This window comes from Mirounga angustirostris, unplaced genomic scaffold (assembly GCF_029215605.1).
Source record: "Mirounga angustirostris isolate CCGP_5_RB_7025 unplaced genomic scaffold, mMirAng1.0.hap1 SCAF_14, whole genome shotgun sequence".
Lineage (NCBI taxonomy): Eukaryota > Metazoa > Chordata > Mammalia > Carnivora > Phocidae > Mirounga > Mirounga angustirostris.
In genome coordinates this window covers 39880817-39893361 of record NW_026991722.1, presented here as the reverse complement: position 1 = coordinate 39893361, position 12545 = coordinate 39880817, and the positions used below count along the sequence as shown (strand labels likewise).

The window sequence follows — 12545 nt, the reverse complement described above, 5'->3', positions numbered from 1 at the left end:
ACAGAATATTCAAGAACTCTCCATTTGCAACTACATAAATTTTAACTACAGCTTAACAATAACAATGATAAATGAGAATGAAGGCTCCCCACACCAATACCTTTCAAAACACCTTTTCATATACATCCTCTAACCTAGCCAGGATTCTATTCCCTTTCACCAGTGATGACGCATCCAAAACAATATTTCTGCCAATCACAATTCCTGAAATGTCTTCATGGCTGTCAAATCCCAACCACCTTTCTTTCAGATCCATTCCTCAAAAATCCTATGAAACCTCTCTGACCACTTTCTGGATCAGTTCAGTCTCCTCACAGGTGGCAAGTTCTAACTCCTATGGAGTTCTGACAGAGCTCATTATGTGTACAAAACACTTCTCATTTTCTTCCCTGGACTCTTATTTAACTCTTTGTGTTCTGCCTATTTAACAAGAAAAGTTCAGAATGGCTACCCCCTGGCTTAAGAGTAGTTTAGGTTAGAAATGTCCCCACAATAAAATCACCCTCACTGTAACATATAACCTCAACATTACATATAACAAATGCCTAACCACAAATCCAAACAAAATAGGAAGAGAAAGGACGTAATAAAACACTAGTTTTAAAAAATCACCTCATCTTGTCTCTGAGTATATTAACTTGATTCGGGAGCTTGTTTGAATTTAAAGCATGAAAAACAAAGAACCATTTATACCTAATAACAATATTAGTGTTAAATTTACCTCTAAATGGATAGAACATAAACATTCTAGTCACCTACTTGCAGATATCCCTATATGTCTGGATTGCTGTATCCATGTAATGCGCAGGGTATGGCCTAGGTGCTCCTGGTTGAAGAAAAGCGGACACTGCTGCCATTTCCTAAAGAAAAAGACATTATTTATACTACTTCAAAAGGAGAAATATTTATTATTAAGCATTTGGAAGCCTACAAATTGGACTGAAGTTTGTTGGAGCTTTTTATGTATGCACATGTATAAATTTCATGGATTAATGCAGACTTGAAAAATATATTTATATGCTTTTAGTTTTTAAATTCTCTAGTCAAATACCAAAGTCTGTCATTCAGTATTTAAATAAGATTTTTCAAGAAGACCTGATAAACACATTGAGTTATGGTATATACAACTACAAGGTGTACCTAGTTTAAGATTCCGCTACCACCTCCTCCCTATTCTTCCTTATCCCTCAATGAGTAAACAGACTGATGATAGGACCATACAGAGAGAGATAAGGTAAAGTACATCTCTTTCTAATTACTAGCATGATAGCAGAGCTCACAACTTGCACCATATATATTTTAGCTACTTACACATTCTATATCCTATACCATACAAAAGGCACAAAAGACCATTTCTTAGATCTATATTACTGTCAATTTTCTAGGACTTTTTATTTCACTTTTAAAAGCCATTCTGTTGTTGACGTCTATGCTTTTAGTTAATAACGCAAATAATACACAATGGTGCTAAGGAATTTAGAAATGAAGACTAAATTACGGGGTTTTGGCCTTCGTTACACTACTATGTCCTCTTATAGACTAAGTTTCAATAAAAATTTAACTAGAAATAAATGAAACTTTCAGAAATGGGGGGGGGACTGTTAATGCCAATCCACTTTTAGAATGAATAAATGTATTTCTCTACAACATTTTTTTAAATAGAAAAAAACAAAAAATTATCTAAAAATTGGGAGAATGATTAAAACCTTTAACCCGACAGACTATAGGTTCCATGATAATATAAACTGTATCTGTTTCAGAATGGATTTCTATCCTTGGTGTCCAGTAGTATTTGTTCCAAAATTTAATGAATAAGCTGAATGAAAATATATTATATCCATGTGACAAAATATACTACAGCTCTGAAGCATGTTTTAGCTACTTTATAATTTAACTAATATACATAATGAATATACATATGCTTCTATTATACAAAAAAGCAAATACGTATTGAATATATGGTAGAATGTTATATTGTACAGAAACACATATTTACTATATACAAATTATATATATTATATATCAATACATTCATGAAAGGGTACTAAGAAAAAATTGTAGAAGAAAAAAATATGCCCCCAAATTCTAAGTTATGTTCTAACTTAATTCTGCAAGAAATATTAAATCAATATACATCAAACAAAACTGACATAATTTCTACAGATCTGGTGAGAACATTCAAAATGATCACCCGAAGTTACCATGTGATGTTCAATAATCCATTAAATCATGTCCCATAGTCTTTGATGTGGATTAATACTTTTTACAAAGATTTTCATCAAGGAGTGATCTACTTAGCCTTCAGTTAGTTAAGGTAGTTATGACAGATTAAACTACAAAAAAAAACAAACAAACCAATATTTCCTTAAGAATTCCTATTACTGGGGCACCTGGGTGGTTCAGTCGGTTAAGTGTCTAACTCTTGATTTTGGCTCAGGTCATGATCTCAGGGTTGTGAGATCAAGCTCTGTGCTCACCGTGGAGTCTATTTAAGATGCTCTCTCTCCGTCTCCCTCTCCTCTTCCCCCCCCCACTTGCACATGCATGCATGCTCCCCCTCTTAAAAAAAAAAGGTCCTAGGGGCGCCTGGGTGGCTCAGTCGTTAAGCGTCTGCCTTCGGCTCAGGTTGTGATCCCGGGGTCCTGGGATCGAGCCCCGCATCAGGCTCCCTGCTCTGCGGGAAGCCTGCTTCTCCCTCTCCCACTCCCCCTGCTTGTGTTCCCTCTCTCGCTGTCTCTCTCTGTCAAATAAATAAATAAAATCTTAAAAAAAAAAAGTTCCTATTACTAGTTTTGCTATGATATTTAACTTAAAGTTACCATAACTAAATATCTTCAATTTTTAGCTAAAAAGGCAGGCAGTATGGTCTGTTCTACTATGATACATTCTGACCTTATCAATTAGCTAATACGTGAATGGTAAATAGGAAAGTGGTAGCAGTACAAATAAAATTTGTGTTCATTTATAAACAATTTTTCTTAGACAAGGGGTTCAAAAATAGCAAATATAAAATTATAACCTTTGGCAGGAAAGGAATAAGCCCTGACCTCAGCTGTTGCACAGGCAGGAGCTCTTTTCATCTGTATTTTAAGAAAACAGAAAATGACCACCTACACTTCGGTGCACACAGATCCTCTCTCCAGAGAAGTACACACCCAGTGTATTTGCACAGTTCTTGGCTCAAGGCAGCTGCACTTCCCTCCATGTTCTATTTTATGGCATGTCCACTGGTTAGGCTACTCTCCTCCACCTCTACTTCCAGCTAGTATTTACATGTTGGTTTTGTGTATGTTTTTTATTCCTTGAGGTAACTTCTAGCCATGCTGGAGTAGCCTGACTACATTACATAGATCACCTCGCAAGGAACAAACACATTTTATGTTTTTGTTTGTAGTCTGGTTTCAAAGATACATATACAGGTTTTAAGATCTGTCCCAACCTTATTTTTCTCCAAAGCCTGTTATTTTTAGGGCAGTTTTTATAGACTACAAGAATTTTCAGGTATTCATATATTATGTTATAGGAGATACGACTTTATTTTCCAGGGTGAAACTATTTTCTCTCATATAGTTGCTACTAATACCTCTACCTAAATGATTTAAATATGGTATTTAACAGATTGTAGATAAAAATGAAAAAGCTTACATACCATAAAACCACAGAAATCTTTTGCCCTACCTTTATAAAATTCTACCTATATACAAATATTCAATTAGCAGTTATATAATATACCTGTTATCAATTCATACCTATGTTGTAAAGTATTTATGAAATAACATTAAGTATTTATGATTTCATATTCATACAGTCATTATTTTAGATGAGATTACAGAATGCCTAGCCAAGGACAAATCATATAAGTTTTTAAGCACTTCAACTCATAAAGATTTCAGTTCCTGAACAAGGTTTTCAAAAGTTAGCAGACGTGTTTCATTAAAAATGTTACAGAAATAAAAAGAAAAATATAATTTTGCTATTTTAGCTTTACATTAAGTTACCTATTTTAGTTTTATACATACATAATATTAAAACAAATGCAAAATAAATGGCAATTATTAAACGAGTGTCTACATGATAATTTCCAATGAAATATTTATTCTTATACATTTTTGTTCTTCACACTTTTGTTTACAAGCTTATATATTTTTAAAGTGATTATGTAGAAAGGAACAGTGTTAATTTTACTCTTTTCTACACACAGAAAGCAGATTATGCATTTATGTATGACAACTTTTAAAAAATATGTTATAAGGCAAACAAGTATAGAAAATTCTTTCTGGGGGCACCTGGGTGACTCAGTCGGTTAAGCATCTAACTCTTGAATATCGGCTCAGGTCATGATCTCAGGGACATGAGATGGTGCCCCACATCGGGCTCCCTGCTGGGTATGGAACCTGCTTAAGATTCTCTTTCCCCCTCTTCCCTCTACCCCTCCCCCCCACTCATTTTCGCTCTCTAAAAAAAAAAAAAAAAATACTGCCACACCAAGGTTTACATATCAATTATAAAAACTAACATAGTTGATGCTTACAGTTCTTTATATACAAAGCAGTGTGCTAGACACAGCACAGGCCTTATACCTTATCTAACCTTATGCCATTAGGATTCACATTTAACAGGCAAAAAAATTGAGGCTTAGGGATGTTCAATATTTGCCTCAGATGACAGTCTGTCTCACACCAAAGTACATGTTCTTAACTGATATATATAGTCATACGTCAAAAAAAAAAAAGAATTTAAGCAATTTTAAAAGATTTTTCAATAGGTCTAAAAGCATCTGCTAAAAAAAAGTTACACTCAATATAATAACTGAAATTCAAATTAAATTTTGCATACACAAAAATTAGAATGTACTAGCCAAAGCTAAGACATCAATTCTCATATATGATATACTTAAATATACTAGTTTCAGGAAAATCCATCAATTCAGCATAAACTAATTCAAAACCTATAAAGCATTATATCCTCCTTGAGTACAACTTCATCCCTAGGTATTTTGCTTGCCGTTTCATAAACAGAAATTTCTAAATCATTTATGACAACAGAAGTAAGAAATTACAGTATTATAGAATACCAACCAAGGCACCAGCTGCATAAAGCATTGCTTGATCATTAAGAAAATCTTTCTTGGCAGTATGATAGCAGCTGTAAGCCAAATCATAATGCTGCACCAAAAAGCATAAGTCAGCCATTTTTCGGATTTGAAGCTCTGGTGCTTCTGGTGGATACCTGTAAATATAAAATAAATTTAAAAAGTAATTTGTAATTTACGACCCCTAAACCATTAAATATTATAAAATGTCTAACAAGCTGTTCAACTGTCTAAAACATTAGGAAAACGAATCTGGTCTTATAAGAATTCTATCTCCTAAAGAAGATGGGGTATATATACACAATGGAATATTATGCAGCCATCAAAGGGAATGAGATCTTGCCATTTGCAACGACGTGGATGGAACTGGAGGGTATTATGTTGAGTGAAATAAGTCAAACAGAGAAAGACATGTATCATATGATCTCACTGATATGAGGAATCCTTAATCGCAGGAAACAAACTGAGGGTTGCTGGAGTGGGGGGTGGGGTGGGAGGGATGGGGTGACTGGGTGATAGACACTGGGGAGGGTATGTGCTCTGGTAAGCGCTGTGAATTGTGCAGGACTGTTGAATCTCAAATCTGTACCTCTGAAACAAATAATGCAATATATGTTAAGAAAAAAAAAAGAAGAAGAAGAAGGTAGCGGGAGGGGAAGAATGAAGCGGGGGAAATCGGAGCGGTAGACGAACCATGAGAGACGATGGACTCTGAAAAACAAACTGAGGGTTCTAGAGGGAAGGGGGGGGTGGGAGGATGGGTTAGCCTGGTGATGGGTATTGAGGAGGGCACGTTCTGCATGGAGCACTGGGTGTTATGCACAAACAATGAATCATGGAACACTACATCTAAAACTAATGATGTAATGTATGGGGATTAACATAACAATAAAAAAACAAAAAGAAAAAAAGAAGAAAAAAGGAAAAAAAAGGACACCTGGGTGGCTCAGTTGGTTGAGCGACTGCCTTCGGCTCAGTCATGATCCTGGAGTCCCGGGATCGAGTCCCGGACCCGCATCAGGCTCCCTGCTCGGCAGGGAGTCTGCTTCTCCCTCTGACCCTCCCCCCTCTCATGTGCTCTCTCTCATTCTCTCTCTCTCAAATAATAAATAAAATCTTTAAAAAAAAAAAAAGAATTCTATCTCCAACGAGAGACCGTCATTTCTCAGAGATATTTGGAAACAATTATATTTATATAATTTATAGCCCTATACTGAGAACTTCTCAACAGCAGGCAAGCATTTTCTCCATAGTCAAATTATGAAGCAAATGGTTAATTCTAGGTGACTAACTTTATATATAACCAAGAAAAACATAAAAACCCAAAATGAATTTTATTTTCCCTTAAAATAAGATTTTATATTAATGAAAACTGTCTAAATGTATGCCATGACTCCGAATCACTAGACCATATTTTAATTTAGATGAGTTATTAATGGATTAATCTAACTCCATCTTTTTACAAATAGGGAAAGAAACCCAAAGTAAGGGACCTTCCCAGTTCTTATTTATTTTTAGATATCTACCTAATGGTTTAAAAAAACTTTTTACTATAATTAACTTACAATCACTGTTCTTATCTACTTCAGTTTTAACCAATATGAAACTAAAAATCTAAAAACATAATCATTTTTTGCCGTACATCACAGAGTCAAACACCAGTCAGAGTTAAACACAGGAAAAACAAAAAACAATAATATTTTACTCACAGCAATCCAGATGTATTTTTCAGCTCGTTAATGCTTTTTTCTGGAACTTTACTGCCACTAAACCATTTTTTAGTTGCAGAAAATAGAGATCGACTTAAACCTTTTCTTGATATTAGCTACCAAAAAAGATTATTACAAATATGAGAATTTAAGTTTACTTTTACATACAAAAGAATTCTAAATAACTAAAAAGCTTTAAAAGTGAGCAAATATTCATTTTAACAACATCAATTTAAAGAAAATTGTTCAATATGCTAGCAAAATCCCTAATGTAAATGAATAGGTACCTTCCAGGATTTAACAAAATTTCATCACTAACAGTGACACCAATAAATCCTAGTAAATACCTTACACTACTATATTCCCAAGTTAACTCTTCGCTGAAATTTTAAAAATACTAATCCGAACAATTAAAGCTTACCTGATCATTTAATTGCCGAATTGTTTTCTCTATATGGGGCAAAAGGCCCCGAAACGTGAACTCTTGTATAAACTGTCGAATTCTATCATGATCAGTAAGAGTTAAACATGCACCATGAATAATTCCAGTATTTGCTTTCTTTGTTTCATGTAATGATGAAGCAGATTTTACATGATCTGGGCCATCAATGCTGTTAGAAGGGTCACTGGATGAGTCCAACTGAAGTGGGTGAGCTCTAAAGTTATTTGGTAAGCCATCTACTGAAAAACAGATCTTTCTTTTACTCTCAGAATGCAACAGAAAATTGTGATATTACTACCATACTGCTAAAGAAAAAAAAGAACAATGTTGGAACCCTTTATCTTTCTGTATATAAGTCTAAGATACAATAACATTAACATTTTCCCTCCTAAAATTATAGAACTTGGGTTAATACTTGTTACACATAATAGAAATTTAAAGATTCATGTAAATAAAAGAAAAATACAGTGTTAAAATAATAGAGTCATTTTAAAATAACACAGCTAATAAAAATTTTTAACAAATTTTAGAGCTGTCACTATCAAAACTATTTAAAATACAGAAATAAAGCTCTCAAAATCATGTCAACTTTGGGAATAATTAATGCTGCACACAGTATCTTCCCCCTTGCTTTCTACAAATTATTTAAAAGAAATATGAGGGGCGCCTGGGTGGCTCAGTCGTTAAGCATCTGCCTTCGGCTCAGGTCATGATCCCAGGGTCCTGGGATTGAGCCGCCCATCGGGCTCCCTGCTCAGCGGGAAGCCTGCTTCTCCCTCTCCCACTCCCCCTGCTCGTGTTCCCTCTCTCGCTATGTCTCTGTCAAATAAATAAATAAAATCTTTAAAAAAATAAAGAATAAAAATAAATAAAAAAAATAAAAGAAATACGTTATATTACTCTTACAAATTTTTATTTATTTATTTATTTATTTTTAAGATTTTATTTATTTATTTGAGAGAGAGAATGAGATAGAGAGAGAGCATGAGAGGGGGGAGGGTCAGAAGGAGAAGCAGACTCCCTGCTGAGCAGGGAGCCTGATGCGGGACTCGATCCCAGGACTCCAGGATCATGACCTGAGCCGAAGGCAGTCGCTTAACCAACTGAGCCACCCAGGCGCCCTCTTACAAATTTTTAAATGTCAAAAAAAGTCAAACTCAAATGATCCAAAAAATTCTTCAAAGGAAAAGCTAATCTGCTCATTTTTTTTATTATGAAAATTTCCCTCATCTTTTATCTGTAAGGATTAGCATGCTTTGAGAACAGTGCATATTTCCAATCAAAAGAGAAACTTAGAGAAAGTATATCAAGACCTTTGACTTCGTTATCTAATCCATCCAATGAAAGCAAGTTACTATCAGAACTCTTATTTGAAGTTATAGTACAAGGGCCATCTTCATATGATTCCTATCAAAATAAAATAAAAAAGCATTAGCAGTCATAGTTAATTAATCATGTTTAAGATACCACCAAATCCATCAACAACTTCTGCTAACTGTAAGCCTCATTTATTTGTTTTAGCAAGACACTTTCTTTCCAGTCCTCCAAATTCTTAACTTCTTCCATCTATCTTATCATTCCAATCCACACCTCCTATATTCCTAACTTCCTTTTCACATTCAATCTACTACCCTAATTCTTCTGACTTCAAATGATCTCTATCTCAGTTTTCCCGTTTACATATGGTAAGTACATGCCCAAACTAATACCTGTACAAGTGTCTGAAGTAAATAAATGCGAAGAGAGATGGACTACTAGTCAGGAAGGGGAAAATAAGAGGGATGGTATGGAATCTCCTGGGTCATGGATACAGTGTTAATAGGCTGGAGTAATTCTGAATACATCATAGTGTGTTAAAATATCCAAAGCGATATTTGTACAAAGGCGCTGGTTTCTCAGTCAACAAAAAAACTTAAAATAAAAATACCCAGCTGACGAAAAATAAATAAATAAATAAATACCCAGACTACTCTGTGAGAGTAGTAAATCTGAGGTACTATTCTGAGTGTCTTGCTTTTAGAGAAATATATAATAAGCTGGAACTTAACAGGATAAAAGTGATTAGGACAAGAAACAGTCTGAAACCACCATTCAAGAAAGAGTTGAAAAAACTAGGTATAGTTAGCCTAGAAAAAATATAAAAGAGGACATGGGAACTATATTTTGAAAGTTGACTAAATGAAAAACTGGTCCCAAAGGACCAATGAGTACAAGCAAAGGGAGATGATTTTTGGTTGATCCTCCAGCTGTTCAGACATGGAACAGGTCACTTAAGAGAGTGAGTACTAGATGAGGTTATTCATTAGGTAAAGGAAATTAAAAGTATTAGATTAGGGGGTTAGATCTGATAAGCTTTAAAACTATCCTCCAATCCCAGGCTTCTAGCGGTAGAATTTCTGATACTTCTGTCTTCTGTTAAAAGTTCTCAAATTGGACAATCTGACTTATGCTTCCCTTCCTTAGGATGACTGGACTCTATCTAAATTCCTTTTTTCAATATTGTTCCTATTCTGAGTGTGGCCTGGAAAGACCATATTTTAAAATAAAACTCCTTCCTATTCAACTGGTTCTTTTTTTCCTCACTTTCCCCCAGCATTATCTTAAAGTAAATATCAGCATAGCACTATATCTGGATCAAAAATTCCATATGTAAAATAGAAAAATAAGGCAAATAAACAGATTAAACAATATTTATATTAGGACATCCAAAATTACATAAACTATAATTGATATTTTTAAAAATATCACAAAGTACACATGTAGTTTAAATGTACAAAATACAAATACATTTTCCATTTACTTACGAAATCCCCCTTCTATACAGAAAACAGTCAACTCTTGATTATCTGAACTAAGCATGGGAAACTGGCACCTGACTACTACCAAGTGGCATACAATTCTATCTAAAAAGTTTGACAGACCATGAAAATTTATACCTACCCACTTCAACCCATAGACAACAATTAACATTAGTGTAGAATTCTAGATTAAGAAAGGAGCAAATTAGGAAGAAACAACACTTCCTGAAAATTCAGAAGGAAAGGAAATCAAAGGAAAGTTAGGGAAAAAAGCCCACCCACCTAAAAAGTATGAGCTCCAAAAGGTGGCCATAAGAACAGCATGTTGAAAATGAAGGAAGGCAACCCCAGAGCATGTGGATAATAAAGAATTGACTGTAAGCATTCATAAGGAATTAAATGTACAAGTAAAAAATTCTATTCGCTACATGTCTAGCCAATCTAATTCAATTCTTAGGTAATTTACTTTTCATCTTTTAAGAAAAGATCAAGTAACACTGATGTTATATACCTGAAAGGAGTATGCATAAGGGATTACGTATTAGTTAAAACAGTGTTAAACCATTGAATTAAGAGCTCACATGCTGATGGATCAGAACTAGCCAGATTCCACAAAATAAATATTAACAATTCTACTAGTTAGATGAAGACATAAAAAAAAATTCTACAGTGATATCATTAGATCATAAAACTGAAATACAGCTTTTGTGGTTTGCTTCATTGTTGTTTTTTACATATACCTGGTTTTGAATACTATTTTTCTGGAGATACTGACTCCAAGGATCTGGTATCTGTTCATCTGATGCTCGATTAGATGTTCGAGAATTAATTTTAAGTAAATAGCAACCCTGAGTTCCATATTTCTGTTTCATTTCTTCATAAATTGATTCAGCTCTAAAATAAAAAATGGAAAAAAAGTTTGTAGTAAATGGAGAGCATACCTTAAGCAATAATAGATAGTAAAATGTAAAAATAATCCCCAAAAAAGGCAGAACAGAAAATCAGAGATAAAGTAGTAAAAAAATTAAAACAAAGATCATGATCCTAACTGAAATTTAGCTAGCTTGGATATCACCTTAAAACAGAGCTACCAAGGGCGCCTGGGTGGCTCATTGGTTAAGCGACTGCCTTTGGCTCAAGTCATGATCCTGGAGTCCTGGGATCGAGTCCCTCATAGGGAGTCTGCTTCTCCCTCTGACCCTCCCTGCTCTTGTGCTCTCTCTCATTCTCTCTCTCTCTCTCTCAAATAAATAAAATCTTTAAAAAAAAAAAACAGAGTTACCAAAATGTGCTTCATGGAATAAAATTTTGCAAGATACTCCTACATTATTCAAAGAGAGGGTACTGGTAGTCAAACTAGTTGGAGAACCACAGTAAACAAAGCCAGGAGACCACGTCCAAGCCTTCCATTTGCAAATAATGTCCGCTATGAATTTCCAAAGAATGGCTACAAACTTACAGATCAGGAACTCTTTCAACTATGACAACCAGGCTTTGGGAAGTAAACTTTTGGAAATTCCATCTTAAATAACATTTATAAAAAAAAGTAAGGGCTAAACAGAAAAGTATAGCACCCCAAAACTTCAAAAACATCTTTCACTGCCACAGTTTACCCTTCCCTTGTCTTCAAAGGGACACAGTTCAAAGGAAGAAAAAGAGAGAAAATTGAAGAGCAGCCAAGGTTTTATTGCATAAAATCCACCCTTTTTTCTTGCAAAATTTATAATAGCCAGATCCATGTGTTACATCTCAGATGCAACAAAAAGCATTTTTATTTCCATACTTTAACTAAACCACGCTAGTTGGTAGGTAAAAAGATAATTCAAGTGATAAGACAGCCTAAGAACCAAACATCATATTCTGATGAAAAATGACATTTTAGTACATAGAGCTAACCTAATTTAAACAGTATCTTTTTAGTTAATTGGCCACCTAGTGCAAAAAAAAAAAAAACCCAAACCCAGAAATCTTATATCGTATTCAAATGTAAAAAATAGTACCACACAAATAGCAGGCGTGACAAACTATTAATTCATATTTATACACTATAAAATTAAGACTGGATAAACAGGGGCACCTGGGTGGCTCAGTCGTTGGGCATCTGCCTTCGGCTCAGGTCATGATCCCAGGGTCCTGGGATCGAGCCTCGCATCGGGCTCCCTGCTCAGCAGGAAGCCTGCTTCTCCCTCTCCCATTCCCCCCGCTTATGTTCCCTCTCACTGTGTCTCTCTCTATCAAATAAATAAATAAAATGTTAAAAAAAAAAAGACTGGATAAATAAAAGTTATAAATTTGTATAAACAGATACAAGTATGTGTATGTATGTATATACACTTAAGTACAATAAACTGCTCACTTTACCAATGATACTGCTAAACATACTAACGACTGATCTAATACCTGGATTACTTAAATATCCCAGTTACAAATATTCAGTATGAAAGATATATACCATATTCAACTGATAGAAATTAATTTTAATAGCCAGTTCAAATTATTTCTAT

At 34.5% G+C, this 12545-nt stretch overlaps 1 protein-coding gene across 4 annotated transcripts in view; it reads right to left on the bottom strand.

The window, feature by feature from the left end:
- Positions 1-12545, bottom strand: part of TRAPPC8 (trafficking protein particle complex subunit 8) — an 84355-nt gene that overhangs the window by 55723 nt on the left and 16087 nt on the right. For 3 of the 4 annotated variants that reach the window (XR_010407272.1, XM_064577779.1, XM_064577781.1), the window contains 6 exons: positions 10782-10935; positions 8557-8650; positions 7223-7482; positions 6802-6917; positions 5079-5229; positions 760-860 (listed from right to left, as the gene is read on the bottom strand). Coding sequence is in view for 3 of the 4 variants with exons in the window: in XM_064577779.1 (XP_064433849.1) it covers positions 760-860; positions 5079-5229; positions 6802-6917; positions 7223-7482; positions 8557-8650; positions 10782-10935 (876 nt within the window). In the remaining variant the exon portion in view is untranslated. The remainder of the gene's footprint in view (positions 1-759; positions 861-5078; positions 5230-6801; positions 6918-7222; positions 7483-8556; positions 8651-10781; positions 10936-12545) is intronic. The other variant, XM_064577780.1, reaches the window with a different exon arrangement.